At 48.9% G+C, this 13,938-nt stretch overlaps 1 protein-coding gene across 1 annotated transcript; it reads left to right on the plus strand.

The window, feature by feature from the left end:
• Positions 1-3,293: 3,293 nt before the first annotated feature.
• Positions 3,294-4,805, plus strand: FOXS1 (forkhead box S1). Its single transcript, XM_026723034.2, has one exon. It carries the CDS (start codon positions 3,301-3,303, stop codon positions 4,675-4,677), a length of 1,377 nt encoding a protein of 458 aa, XP_026578819.2. The 5' UTR covers positions 3,294-3,300; the 3' UTR covers positions 4,678-4,805.
• Positions 4,806-13,938: the final 9,133 nt, after the last annotated feature.

The following is a 13,938-nucleotide window of genomic DNA, read 5'->3' on the forward strand; positions in this document are numbered from 1 at the left end:
ATAAATAAAATAAAAATGAAGATTTGCAGACTTTTTACGTGTTTGTTTCTTTTGTCCAGAATTGCAAATGGAGAAAATTACAGGTAGTCCACAACATAACGGCCCTGAAGGGAGCCCGCCTATTTTGGTCATATATGTTGTTGACAGTCATAAAGCTGATTTTATGACATGTAGTACTCGTTCAGCAAACGGGGCAGTCCTAAAACGAATGCTGCAGTCATTAAGTAAAGCCATTGTTTGCTAGGGTTTCATTTTATTTATTTATTACAAGTATGTACTACCTAAATGACATATATGATTAGATAAGAGAAAGAGGGGATGATTGATTTGTCTGAAGTGATGTAGGGTTTCTTGCCTAAGCAGAGGTTGGACTAGAAGATCTCTAAGGTCCCTTCCAACTCTGCTAGTAGATAGATAGATAGATAGATGGATAGATAGATAGATAGACAGACAGACAGACAGACAGACAGATGATAGATAGCCAGATGATAGATGATAGACAGACAGACATGATAGACAGACAGATGATAGATGACAGATAGATAGACAGTATATATATGTGTGTGTGTGTGTGTGTGTGTGTGTGTTAAGTTTTCACGGGTACTTACATGTATGGCATTCAGCTTTGTTCTGGTATTTTCCCACGTCATTGTAGTTGTGCTTTTAAAGTTGTAGCAACGTTTCGGCAGAATCTCATCTGCCATCATCAGGCTTCTGTATTGTGTTCGTCTGTGAGTCAGACTTTTACAGTGGTTTCAGTTTTAAATTTGTAAAAGTCTAACTCACAGATGAACACAATACAGAAGCCTGATGATGGCAGATGAGATTCTGCCGAAACGTTGCTACAACTTTAAAAGCACAACTATAATGATGTGGGAAAATATCCGAACAAAGCTGAATCCCATACATGTAAGTACCCGCGAAAACTTAAGAATATATATACACACACATACACACACACACACACACAGAGAGAGAGAGAGAGAGAGAGAGAGAGAGAGAGAGGATATATATATTTCTTTTTAAGAATATAGTGTGCATTTTAAGAACGTACCAAGCAGAATTCGATTGGAAGTTATGTATTATATTGAATGCTATAATTTTAAAGGTATACATTGAAGCTTAAATAAGAGTTTGAATGGATAAAATTAAAAGATATAAAGGTGTCATACTCCAATTGGTAACTACGGGGAAAAAATTGTTTAATGAGAAAAGATAATATGAAATCGAAACAGGACAGACAAAAGTATAAATATAATGATTTGAATTGAGATGAGATAATTAAAATAAAGTTGAGAAAATTAAGAGGGGAAAAACTATGTAGAAAATACAAAACGGTAATAAGATATGGAATAGAATATAAAAATGAGCATGAAAATTGAGTTTTGTGTCTGTATGAAGAAGTGATAACCTGGGACCAGGCTATCTTCAAAAAAAGATGTTTTATTTGTGTTTTGTTTTTGTGAAAACCCAAATAAAATTTTCAAAAAAAAGAGAAAAAAGATAGGCAGAGAGAGAGATAGATGGATGTTGGATCCAAGTTAGCCATCTAAATTTTGGGCTGAAGCTTATTTGTGGCATCTTCCAGTAGAGGGAAACCGTGACTGTTTTTCTCCAAGCTCTCTTCCTAGTTTGTCCTGACAATTCCAACTTCTTGAAGATTCAAGGGTTTTTTTTTCTTATTGTCTTGCTGGCCAAGGACACCAGATGCTTCATATGCAGGACAGGGCCTGTTACAGAGGCCACCTTTTTGATTGCTTTTAATATATGTATTGCTTTTAATATAATGTATTGATTGCTGTTCTGTAGTTTTATCATGCTTTTTTTACTTTCGATTTGGGAGCCTTGTAGAGTTGGTTATCGGATGGGTCGCTATATAGAATAGAACAGAAAATAGAATAGAAAACAGAATAGAATAGAAAATAGATTAGAATATAGAATTCTATCTGTATAGAATAGAATAGAATCTGGAATAGAAAAGAAAATATAGAATAGAAAATAGAGCAGAAAATAGAATAGAATAGAAAATAGAATAGAATATAGAATAGAAAATAGAATAGTAAATAAAATAGAAAATAGAATAGAATAGAAAATAGAATAAATAGAATAGAAAATAAAATAGAAAATAGAATAGAATAGAAAATAGAATAGAATAGAAAATAGAATAGAAAATAGAATAGAAAATAGAATAGAATAGAAAATAGAATAGAAAATAGATATAGAATATAGAATTCTATACATATAGAATAGAATAGAATAGAAAATAGAATAGAAAATAGAATAGATAATAGAACAGAAAATAGAATTGAATAGAAAATAGAATAGAAAATAGAATAGAATATAGAATAGAATAGAAAATATAGAATAGATAATAGAACAGAAAATAGAATTGAATAGAAAATAGAATATAGAATAGATTATAGAATAGGAAATAGAATAGAATATAGAGCAGAAAATAGAATAGAATAGAAAATAGAATAGAATAGAAAATAGAGCAGAAAATAGATATATATAGAATTCTATACATATAGAATAGAATAGAATAGAATATGGAATAGAATAGAAAATATAGAATAGAAAATACAGCAGAAAATAGAATAGAATAGAAAATAGAATAGATTAGAATAACAGAATTGGAAAGGACCTTGGAGGTCATCTAGTCTAAACCCCCCCCCGCCCCAGCCCAAGCAGGAGACCCTCCATCATTGCTGAAGATGACTGTCCAGGCTCGTCCCGAAAGCTTCCAGGGATGAAGCACCCACTGGGGGTGTGTGTGTGTGTCTGTCTGTCTGTCTGGCGTGCGCGCGTGTTTTAAGCGTCTCGCTCGCTTGTTCTCGCTCTTGCCCAACTCGGGGTTGGTTGGTTGGTCTGGGTGTCTGCGTGGGGCGCGCTCGCGCTTTCCCAAAGTCTTGCTGGATCTGCGTGTGTGCGTGTGCGCGCGTGTGCTTCTGTCTGTCTCGCCTGCCTGCCTGTTGCCGCCTTTCTACCACCGGGTTTGGGAAGCCAGCATCCCGCGTCCTGCGTGGGTTTCCCCCCCACTTTTCCCCTCCGTCCGGCTGTTCTCTCCCCCCACCCCGCCTGGGAAGGGCTCCCTCCAAAGATGACCCTTCTCCAGCCGCCCCCGTGGGCTGAGAAGCCCGGCCCCGCGCCTGCCACGGCTTCACCCACCCGCGGCCCGGAGGTGGGGCCGTCCAAGCGCCTTCCCCCCATCCGACCCCCCCTTTCCTCGGCTCAGCCCAGAGGCCGGACCGCAGCGGGATTTAAACCGGGATCCCCGTCCGGGAGCAAAGCGAAAGGACGATGCAGCTGGACTCTCCACGGCCGGTGCTGTCCCGCGTGGGCGAGGCGGGGGGACCCCCAGCCTACGGACCCCCGGTCTCCCGCTTGCCGTCCCCCGAGGGGTCCAATTCCAAGCCCCCCTACAGCTACATCGCGCTGATCGCCATGGCCATCCAGAGCTGCCCGGAGCAAAAACTGCCCTTGAGTGGCATCTACCGTTTCATCGCCTCTCGCTTCGCCTACTACCGAGACAATAAGCAAGGCTGGCAGAATTCCATCCGCCACAACCTCTCGCTCAACGACTGCTTCGTCAAAGTGTCCCGGGACGACAAGAAACCGGGCAAAGGTAACTTCTGGATGCTGGACCCCGAGTGCCACGACATGTTCCAGAACGGATCCTTCCTCAGGCGACGGCAGCGTTTCACCCGCAAGAGGGGTCCCTCCGGTATTGGCCAAGGGACCAAGAAAGGGCCCCGGGGTGGCAAGGGCCAGCCCACCGGTCAAAGGTTGCCGGGGAAGACGGTCAAGATGGAAAACGGTCCAACGGTGGGGGCAGATCGGTCCCGGCGAGGCCAAACTTTCAGCCAGGCATTGCCGGGGCCCGAGGGGATCTTGACCCCGAATCTGTTTGCGGGTGGGCAGGAGGGTCAGGATTCAACCCTGCCTCGTCCAGAGCCCCTAAACCTCCAGGGCCAGCCCTGTGCCAAGCCCACCCCCTCAGGAGCCAAGGCACCGTGTTTCCATCTGCCGGGGGCCCCGGGCCCCAAAGTCGGCCTCTACAGCCAGCCAACGGGATTCGCTTCCCCGGGAAAGAATTACCAGGCGAAAGGAGCTCTTCTGGATGACCTCGAGATGAGCCCCCTGGTCCCCCTCACGGGGAGGCTGCCCTCCCGATCCAGCCCAGAGGTGAACGGAAGCCCGCAGAACGGGCCCCAACCTAGGCAGGTTGGCAAAGGGGTGCCCCAAACGTTGAGCCAGTTGCCACCCAACTTCCCGGCTCTTTTGGGGCCCGGCAAAGCATCCCAGCCGCATCCCTCGCCCGACAGCCTCCCCACCGCCGACGGCAATGAGGGTTACGCCAAAGCTTCCATCCTGCCCGTCTTCAGCTACCCCAACCCGGGGTCTCGGGGCGGGGGCTACCAGTGCCGCCTGCAGGCCTTGAATTTCTGCGTCAACGAAGCCGGGCGGGGGGTCCCCTCCAACTTGGAACACCTTCTGAGCTCGCCCCCCGCTACCAATTCTTCGGCGCCCATCCTGCCGGCCTCTTCCTTCGTGCCGCTGCCGGGGGAGCAGGAAGGCTGGCAAGGGAACCCCTTTCCTCTTCAGGGGGGCAGCGGTTATCAGCTCGGCCTGCCCCACTGCCTCTACAGGACTCCTGGTATGTTCCTTTTTGAGTGACGGGGGAAGAACTACGGGGTCCTGCTTGCCGCCCTCCCCCCCCACCCCGCATCAAGGCCCCTAGAGCAGGGGTCCCCAAACTTGGCCCCTTTAAGACCCGTGGACTTCAACTCCCAGAATTCCCCAGCCAGCCAGCCGAATCTGTTTCTGATCCGCCAAAGGGGAGAGATTGCGGAGGAAGGAATCACAAGAGAGGAAGGTAAAAAAAAGCTATGCTGGCTGGGGAATTCTGGGAGTTGAAGTCCACAAGCCTTAAAGGGGCCAAGTGGGGAGACCTCTGACCTAGAGATAAGGAACTCAACAGTGGGGGTGAATTTGGGCAGAATTATTAGGGGGCTATGTGGGAGGGGAGTGCCCTCGTCTTCCCAGCTCAGCATTTTGATCCCATCGGATGAATCCGTGAGGACAATTCACCAGTGGAACTGCTTGCCACCAGAAGCCGTGGGTGGATTGCTCCGTCCCCAGAGTTTTTTTTAAGAAGAGAATTGGACAAACGATTTGTGTAAAATGGTCTAGGGTTTCCTGCCTGAGTGGGTGGGGGTGTGTGTGAGATTGGACTAGATGACCTCCAAGATCCCTTCCAGCTCCATTCTGAGTGATTGATTGATTGATTGATTGAGCAGGTGGATGGACTAGAAGACCTCTAAGGCCCCTTCCAGCTCCATTCTGATTGATTAAGCAGGGGTTGGACAAGATGACCTCCAAGGTCCCTTCCAGCTCCATTCTGACTGATTGAGCAGGGGGTTGGACTAGATGACCTCCAAAGTCCCTTCCAGCTCCATTCTGATTGATTGAGCAGGGGTTGGACAAGATGACCTCCAAGGTCCCTTCCAGCTCCATTCTGACTGATTGAGCAGGGGTTGGACTAGATGACCTCCAAAGTCCCTTCCAGCTCCATTCTGAGTGATTGATTGATTGATTGATTGAGCAGGTGGATGGACAAGATGACCTCCAAGGTCCCTTCCAGCTCCATTCTGATTGATTGAGCAGGTGGATGGACAAGATGACCTCCAAGGTCCCTTCCAGCTCCATTCTGACTGATTGAGCAGGGGTTGGACTAGATGACCTCCAAGGTCCCTTCCAGCTCCATTCTGACTGATTGAGCAGGGGGTTGGACTAGATGACCTCCAAGGTCCCTTCCAGCTCCATTCTGACTGATTGAGCAGGGGTTGGACTAGAAGGCCTCCAAAGTCCCTTCCAGCTCCATTCTGACTGATTGAGCAGGGGTTGGACTAGAAGGCCTCCAAGGTCCCTTCCAGCTCCATTCTGACTGATTGAGCAGGGGGTTGGACAAGATGACCTCCAAGGTCCCTTCCAGCTCCATTCTGACTGATTGAGCAGGGGTTGGACAAGATGACCTCCAGGTCCCTTCCAGCTCCATTCTGACTGATTGAGCAGGGGTTGGACTAGAAGGCCTCCAAAGTCCCTTCCAGCTCCGTTCTGATTGATGGAGCAGGGGTTGGACAAGATGACCTCCAAGGTCCCTTCCAGCTCCATTCTGACTGATTGAGCAGGGGGTTGGACTAGATGACCTCCAAGGTCCCTTCCAGCTCCATTCTGACTGATTGAGCAGGGGTTGGACTAGATGACCTCCAAGGTCCCTTCCAGGTCCATTCTGAGTGATTGAGCAGGGGGTTGGACAAGATGACCTCCAAGGTCCCTTCCGGGTCCATTCTAATTGATTAAGCAGGGGGTTGGACTAGATGACCTCCAAAGTCCCTTCCAGCTCCATTCTGATTGATTGAGCAGGGGGTTGGACTAGATGACCTCCAAAGTCCCTTCCGGCTCTAATTCTGATTGATTGATTGATTGATTGGTTGGCTTTTATTGTATCGGAATAAAAAGGCCACCCTTCTGCTCAGAAACCGTGGCTCTGTGGACCTCGGCAGGAACGCAACCCGAGCCGAAAGTCAGAAACGCTGAAGGAGCAAACCGGCAGCGGAGGAATCCTGGATACCAGCTTTAAACCCAACATTGCAACCTGGCCAGCTTCTTGCAAACGTGGATAACAAGGGTGGGTGGGCAGGGAAGGGGCGTTTGAACTCTTTAATACTCCATCCTTCAGCAAAATTTAAAAAAAAAAAACTGCCAAGGGAAAAAAAAAAACTGCCAGCGAAACATTAAATGCCAGCTTTGGAAAAAAAAAAATATATGGAATTTTTGGCTTTTCTTGGGTGATTTTTATTTCCCCCTCGTTCTTTTTAGGAGGAATAAAAAGGAAGGAATGATTATCCCAGGGTTTGCTGAGGAAGGGGCATTTATTCTGCGTAGGGTCAGCGAGCAATTTAATCTCCAGTTTTGTGGCCTGGGTTTTTTTGGGGCTGGCTCTGCTTTGGGAGGAATGAGATCATGGGAACGATGGCGTGAACGTTCTCCCCAGAGAATTAGGGTCGGAGCTTGTGAACAGGCTTGGCCACTTTTGGAGCGATTGTGGTTCTTAGACGCTGTCGTTTGTGGCGGTGCGTTAAAGCCAGGCAGGACTAGAAGCCACGGATGGAAACTCATCAAGGAGTAGATAGAAGCAACCTGGAATTAAGGAGAAATTTCTTAACAATGAAAAATAATAATAATAATAATAACCAGTGGAACAGCTTGCCACTGGAAGTTGTGAATGCTCCAACACTGGGGGCTTTTAAGAAGAGATTGGGCAATCGTTAGTGTGGAATGGTATAGAATTTCCTGCCTGGCAGGGGGTTGGACTAGATGACCTCCAAGGTCCCTTCCAGCTCTGTTATTCTTTTATCTGTTTTAAAGAAGAAAGAAGGTTTTGTCCATTGGGGTTGTTGGGAGCAGGAAATCTAAATTTTCCCCCTTGCTTTCGGTCCTCGGCTTACGGCCACCATTGTGGTCATAAGTCAAGGACTACCTCTATGCTGTAAGTAGAAAGTATAACTTTCCTAAGCCGATCAATTTGAACTTGATTTGTCATTTGATTTGGTCAGAAATGGCGTAGGGTCTCCTGCTTGGGCGGGGGTGGATGGGGGTTGGACTAGTCCAGGGGTCGCCAACCTTTTGGGACCTCAGGGACCACCAAACTCATCATTTTAAATCCCTCGGACCAGAGACCCTGGGAAAACCGCCCCAAAAAGTCTGCAGGAAAATCCCCCACCCCGTTTTCCTACCGATCGATCGTTCTTTATTTGGGATCGCAAGATACTGTCTCCAGTTTCATTCTCAGGGAGAGAGAGAGACTTTTGGCTTCATGCAAGGAAAGCAGCAGAAGCCGCAGAAGTCTTTCTTTCTCTCCTCCAAACTCTGCCAGAAATGAATCTTTTGTGAGACTTGTCATGCCGGCACAGCCTCTTGGAGCAGGAGGCCTTGCAGGGTCCCAAAGACTCATTTCTGGCGGAGTTTGGGGGAGAGAAAGAAAGACTTTGGCTGCTTTCCTTGCGTGCAGCCAGAAGCAGAAGAAGAAAGAAGCGGAAAGAAGCAGCCTGGTGGCCAGGCCAGGCATGTGGGGCACGTGGGGCAAGTTCCCCCCCCCTCCGCCCTTTCCCCCCCTCCCCTCACTCCCTCGTGTTGTTCGCAATGCAAGTAACACAAGCCTTGTGTGTCCCACGGGCCTTGTGTTTCTACGCAGCCTAGATTAATTGCTTTGGGGGGCGGGGACATTTCTCTGCAGACCACCAAAATTTTCTCGCAGAACACCAGTGGTCCCTGGCCCACTGGACTAGATGACCTCCAAGGTCCCTTCCAAAACTCTCTTCATCTGTTAAATAGATTTTTGCCGGTTGCAAATCCAGAAGAAGATTTAATGCAACCGTTAAGCATGTTGTGTGAACGCAGCCACGGAAGACCCAGGAAGGAGATATTGAGCTTTATTGCAGAATGTGCTAGAAACAAAAAAAGAAGTCCTCAACTTATGACCGTTAATTTAGTGACCGTCTAAACTTACGACGGAAAAGAAAAAAAATGACTTACGGTCGATTTTCTCCTTTACGACTGTGGCAGCATCTCCTGGTCATGGGTTCAAAATTCAAAGGCTTGCCAACTGACTCGTACTTATGACGGTCGCAGTGCCCTGGGGTCACATGATCACCTTTGGCGACCTTCGGGCGAGCCAAGTCAATGGGGGAAGCCAGATTCACTTAACGACCATGTGACTCACTAAACAGTGGCAGGGGTTCACTTAGGGACAGTGACAAGAGAGGTAGTAAAACGAGGCAAAGCTCACTTCACAACCGTCTCGCTTAGCAACAGAAATTCCTGGATTCAGTTGTGGTCATAACTCAAGGACTCCCTGTGATCGTACAATACATTTACATGTCTCACTTATAGGGAAAGAAAGAAAAAACTCTCCTGTTTGAAAGCACCGTCTTGTTTTAAAGATTAAAAATAGAGAGAGAAACTTTGATTTAAAACCACTGTCTTTCTGAGTAATGGACAGGAAAGATTTTTTTTAAAAAAGCAAGTTAATTTCAGGCTTTAGATCAGACTCAGACTAACAAAGATTTTGGGGGTGAGAACGGGTGCAAAGGAGAAGAAATTCTGTCGAGCTGGTCCGGGCTTTCCAAAATTAAAAGTGAATTATAATTTCTTCTTTCTTGATGGCTCTCTGTTTCTGGCCCTTTAAAGAACCCAAATACAGGTACTTCTTGACTATATATGTGTCTGTCTGTCTGCCTGTCCAAACCCTTTTCCAATAAAACAAACACGAACCAAAGGGAACAGAAACCTTTTAATGATTCTTACAAATCCCCGGTTAAAAGGCTGCTGCAAACTAATTAACTTTGATAAGCACAAACCTTGCCCAAACTGTGCGAGACTGCCAAGAATAACAGATAAGAAATAGTTCACAACACAAAAGAGTCTTCAAATACCAACTTAAGATACTGTAATGCCCACGAGGCTGAGTTTCAAAACGTCTTTGCTTCCTGCAAAGAACCTCCGATTCACAGCTGGCTTTTATCTTCTTGAAGGAGGGGCCATCACTTTGCAGCCTTACTCCCGAGTCGCCCGTGCTGCGGCAGCTGCTCTTTCCTGCGAGCAGCCCTGCGTGCACGCTTTGCACCGGGCACAGGCTCCTCGGGAATCTCCTCATCGCTGCTGCCAGCCCCTCCAATCTCCGAAGGCAGCGGTCCACTCCCTGATGGTCCCGGCCCCTCATCTGAGTCCTCACTCTCCTCAGCCACTAACCACAACAGTAGGAGTTGAAACAGTTTATATATCCAGGATGTGAAGGGTCTGTAAATATTTTCACGGCCCTCTTTGGGACTCGTGCAGGATACAGGTCCTCCATGGAAGGCAGATTGGTAGCCATTGCTTTTCCTGCAATCTTAATTACTCTCCGGAGTCTGTGTCTGTCCCGTTGGGTTGCGGAACCAAACCATGTTGTAATGACGAGGCAGTCGAGTTGTTTGATCATGAACAACTGAATCATGATGATCTTTCTTGGAGTCTAGTCTTGCATTTATACACATTTTTAATTATCCTCCATCACTGGTTAACTTTGGTTCCTGCTTAACTTTCGTTACCGTTTAGCACAGTAATCCATACAATTAATTATCTCTAGTTAAAGTCTCACCTATGTTGACTTCCTCTCTCTAATCCTCCTTTAGATTAGTGACTTTGTTTGCCTGAGTTGTATTTGCTTGGAAACATTCTTGATCGGAGGTTTGCCGTCCGAGATTGGAACATTCCTGCAATTACGACTCTAACAAACCCAGACAGTTATGGAGGTACAGATGACGGACTCCATCATTCCTCTGTAGAACTGTAATCAGCAGCTTTGCAACCATGGTCTGTTGGAGGATGCCAACTTTTAATGGCTAGGTATCTAAAGGTCGACCCGTATTGCCAAGGGTGGAGTGGGTGAGTCACAATCTGCAGAAAGCTGGAAATTCCCCGTCCTTTTTCGCTTTAGATATAGAGCAAGGTTTCTCAAGCCAACTTTAATTAAGCTGTGCGGACTTCAACAGCCACCCGCTCAGGAATCAAACACAGGCGATGGTGTCGTGTTAATCCCACTTGGGGTGATTTTGACTCGGTTGGTGTTCTCCAATCGCTTGCGTTGGTTCAGGACGCAGAAATGGGAACTGGGTACACATTTCGTCCAGACTAAACACCGGAGGGAGGGTATTTAAAGATCGCTTTCTGCCATCCCTTTCTGAAACCCTGCCAGCGTTTGAAGACGCGTGGACTTCGACTCCCAGAATTCCCCAGCCGGCATGTCTTTCTTGATGTGGGGAAAAGCAAAGCGTGTTGAAACTGGTTTGAGTTCTCGGATTGGGGCACTACGAGGAAAGCTCTGGGCTGAACGGCTGGGAAAATATCCTGAAAGAAAACAGACCCAAATCCCTTCTCTATCCTGACCATTAAAAAAAAAATCTATACAATTAAAGAGACTTTATGTTATTTTCCTGGTGATGGGCAGTTGGTTTAATGTCTTTATTTATGTATGTTTCCTATGTTCTATTTGGGTTTCTTGCAGACGTTTCATGACCCAACTAGGGAACATCACCAGGGATAGTGCAAGTGAGGGAGGGAGTTTCTTCTCTACCACTAATGAAGCTAGTTGGGTCATGAAACATCTGCAAGAAAACCACCAAGCTCAGAGAGCAGCAAGGACCCCACAGTCGTCCTCCTGTTCTCCCCTCCCCCCCTGCTCTCCCTCTCCCCTCCTCTTCCTCCTCCATACAACCTGCTCCCTTCTATCACTGATGATGTTCCCTAGTTGGGTCATGAAATGTCTGCAAGAGAACCACCAAGCACAGAGAGCACCAAGGATCCCACAAGCCATCTTCCTCTCCCTCCTCCTCCCCTCCTCTTCGTTTCCTCCTCCTCCTCTTCCTCTCCCCCTTTTCTTCTCCTTTTCCTTCTCTTCTTCTCCTCCTCCTCCTCCTCTTCCTCCTCTCCCCCTTCTCTTCTCCTTTTCCTTCTTCTCCTCCTCCTCCTCCTCCTCTCCCCTTCTCTTCTCCTTTTCCTTCTCTCCTCCTCCTCCTCCTCCTCCTCTTCCTCCTCTCCCCCTTCTCTTCTCCTTTTCCTTCTCTCCTCCTCCTCCTCCTCCTCCTCCTCTTCCTCCTCTCCCCCTTCTCTTCTCCTTTTCCTTCTCTCCTCCTCCTCCTCCTCTTCCTCCTCCTCCTCTTCCTCCTCCTCTCCCCCGTCTCTTCTCCTTTTCCTTCTCTCTTCCTCCTCCTCCTCCTCCTCTCTCTGTCCTCTTCTCCTTTTCCTTCTCTTCTTCTCCTCTTCCTCCTCCTCCTCTTCCCAGCAAACCCATTCCCTTCTAACACTGATGATGTTCCCTAGTTGGGTCATGAAATGTCTGCAAGAAAACATCCGGGCACAGAGAGCAACAAGTCTTCTTCCTCCTCCTCCTCCTCCTCCCCCCTCCTCCTCCTTTTCTACTCTTCTCTGCAAACCCCACTCCCTTCTAGTACTGATGGTGATTCTAGTACTCCCTTTTAGTACATCTGCAAGAGAACCACCAAGCTCAGAGAGCACCAAGGATCCCACAGTCCTCCTCCTCCTCCTCCTGCTCCAACCTCACTGCCTTCTATCAGTGATGTTGTTCCCTAGTTGGGTCATGAAACGTCTGCAAGAAAACCATCAAGCTCAGAGAGTACCAAGGACCCCCACAGTCCTCCTCCCTCCTCTTCCTCTTCCTCCTCTTCTCCTCCTCCTCTTCCTCCTCTTCTCCTCCTCCTCCTCCTCCTCCTCCTTCTTCCCCACCTCCTCTTCTTTCTTCTCCTTCTCCTTTTTTTCCTCCTCCTCCTCCAACCCACAAAGTGGCAACTCCCTTCCAGCCTTGATCTTGTTCCCTAGTCGGCGCCTGAAACGTCTCCAAGAAACCCCGCCACCCCCGCCAGCCCAGAGAGCGCGCCAGGGACAGAGGAGGAATGAACCCGGAGTCCAAGCACGCTTTTCTTAGGTGTTGTGTGAACGCAGCTTCCAGGGTTCTTCGGCGGCCGGGCTGCGGGAAGTGGGGGGCAGGGGGAGGCGAAGGACGGCTGGCCAGTTGACCTCCAGCCGGGCCAAGGGAGCCAAGACCCACGCCCACCCGGGAGGCAGAGAGAACCACTGGCGGCTCTTCCCCGCGCCCCGCCCGGCGCAAAGCCCGGGTCGGGACGGAGGAGGCGCGGGGGCGAGGGTGGGGGTGTCGGGCGGACCCTCCCTGGGGGCGCTGGAGGAAGCCAGGCCCCCCCTGACCCGATGAACTGCCCCCCCCGGGCTGTCTGGTTCCCACAGACCAGGGCCGGCCTCCCTCGCCCCCCCCCCCGGCGCTGGGAACGAAGCCCCGCATCGCAGCTGCTCCCTGGTCGTTGGGAAGGCGCCTCGGGCCGCCGAGCCAGCCCGGGCGGGGGCCGGAGGATACGCCGCCCCTCCTGACTCACTTGGTGTTGTTTTCTCCTAGTGGTGGGCAGTTGCTTGGAATGGCTTTCTTGACGTGTTTTGCCTACCTTCCGTCTGGGTTTCTTGCAGACGTTTCATGAGCCAACTAGGGAACATCATCAGGGGTAGCGCAAGGAGGGGGGGAGGGCGTTTCTTCCCTAGCGCTAACGAAGCCAGTTGGGTCAGGAAACGTCTGGAAGGAAACCACCAAGCACAGAGAGCACCAAGGACCCCACAGTCCATCTTCCTCTCCCTCCTCCTCCCCTCCTCTTCCTCTCCCCCTCTCTTCTCCTTTTCCTTCTCTTCCTCCTCCTCCTCCTCTCCCCCTCCTCTTCTCCTTTTCCTTCTCTTCCTTTTCCTCTTCCTCGTCCCCCTCCTCTTCCTCCTCCTCCTCTTCCCAGCAAACCCATTCCCTTCTAGCACTGATGATGTTCCCTAGTTGGGTCATGAAACGTCAGCAAGAGAACGTCCAAGCACAGAGAGCAACAAGTCTTCCTCCTCCTCCTCCTCTCCTCATTCTCTTCTTGTCCTTTTCCTTCTCTTCTTCTCCTCTTCCTCCTCCTCCTCCTCCTCCTTTGCTGGCTGAGGAATTCTGGGAGTTGAAGTCCACAAGTCTTCAAGTGGCCAAGGTTGGAGATCTCTGGTCTAAAGCTGCCCAAAAGCTCTGCCCATCCTCAGCCAGGCCATGCACACACACACACACCCCTCCTCCTGCTCTGCCTCTCTGGCCCCAGGCTGGCATTTTTCCCGCGTGGTTTGGCTGCCAGACTGGGAGCAAAGCAGACCTTCCGAAGCGGCCCTTCCCGATTTTGACTTCAGCACCTTGAAAAACGGTGCGCCTGGTTATTTGCGCCTGAATTGTCTTGATCTGCTCGCTGTTCAGTTTGATTGTTTACCATGGGTGGTCCATGGTATTCTTACGGGGTCTTCTCC

Source organism: Pseudonaja textilis, chromosome 3 (genome assembly GCF_049901715.1).
Source record: "Pseudonaja textilis isolate UNSWEBS1 chromosome 3, rPseTex1.2, whole genome shotgun sequence".
Taxonomy (NCBI): domain Eukaryota; kingdom Metazoa; phylum Chordata; class Lepidosauria; order Squamata; family Elapidae; genus Pseudonaja; species Pseudonaja textilis.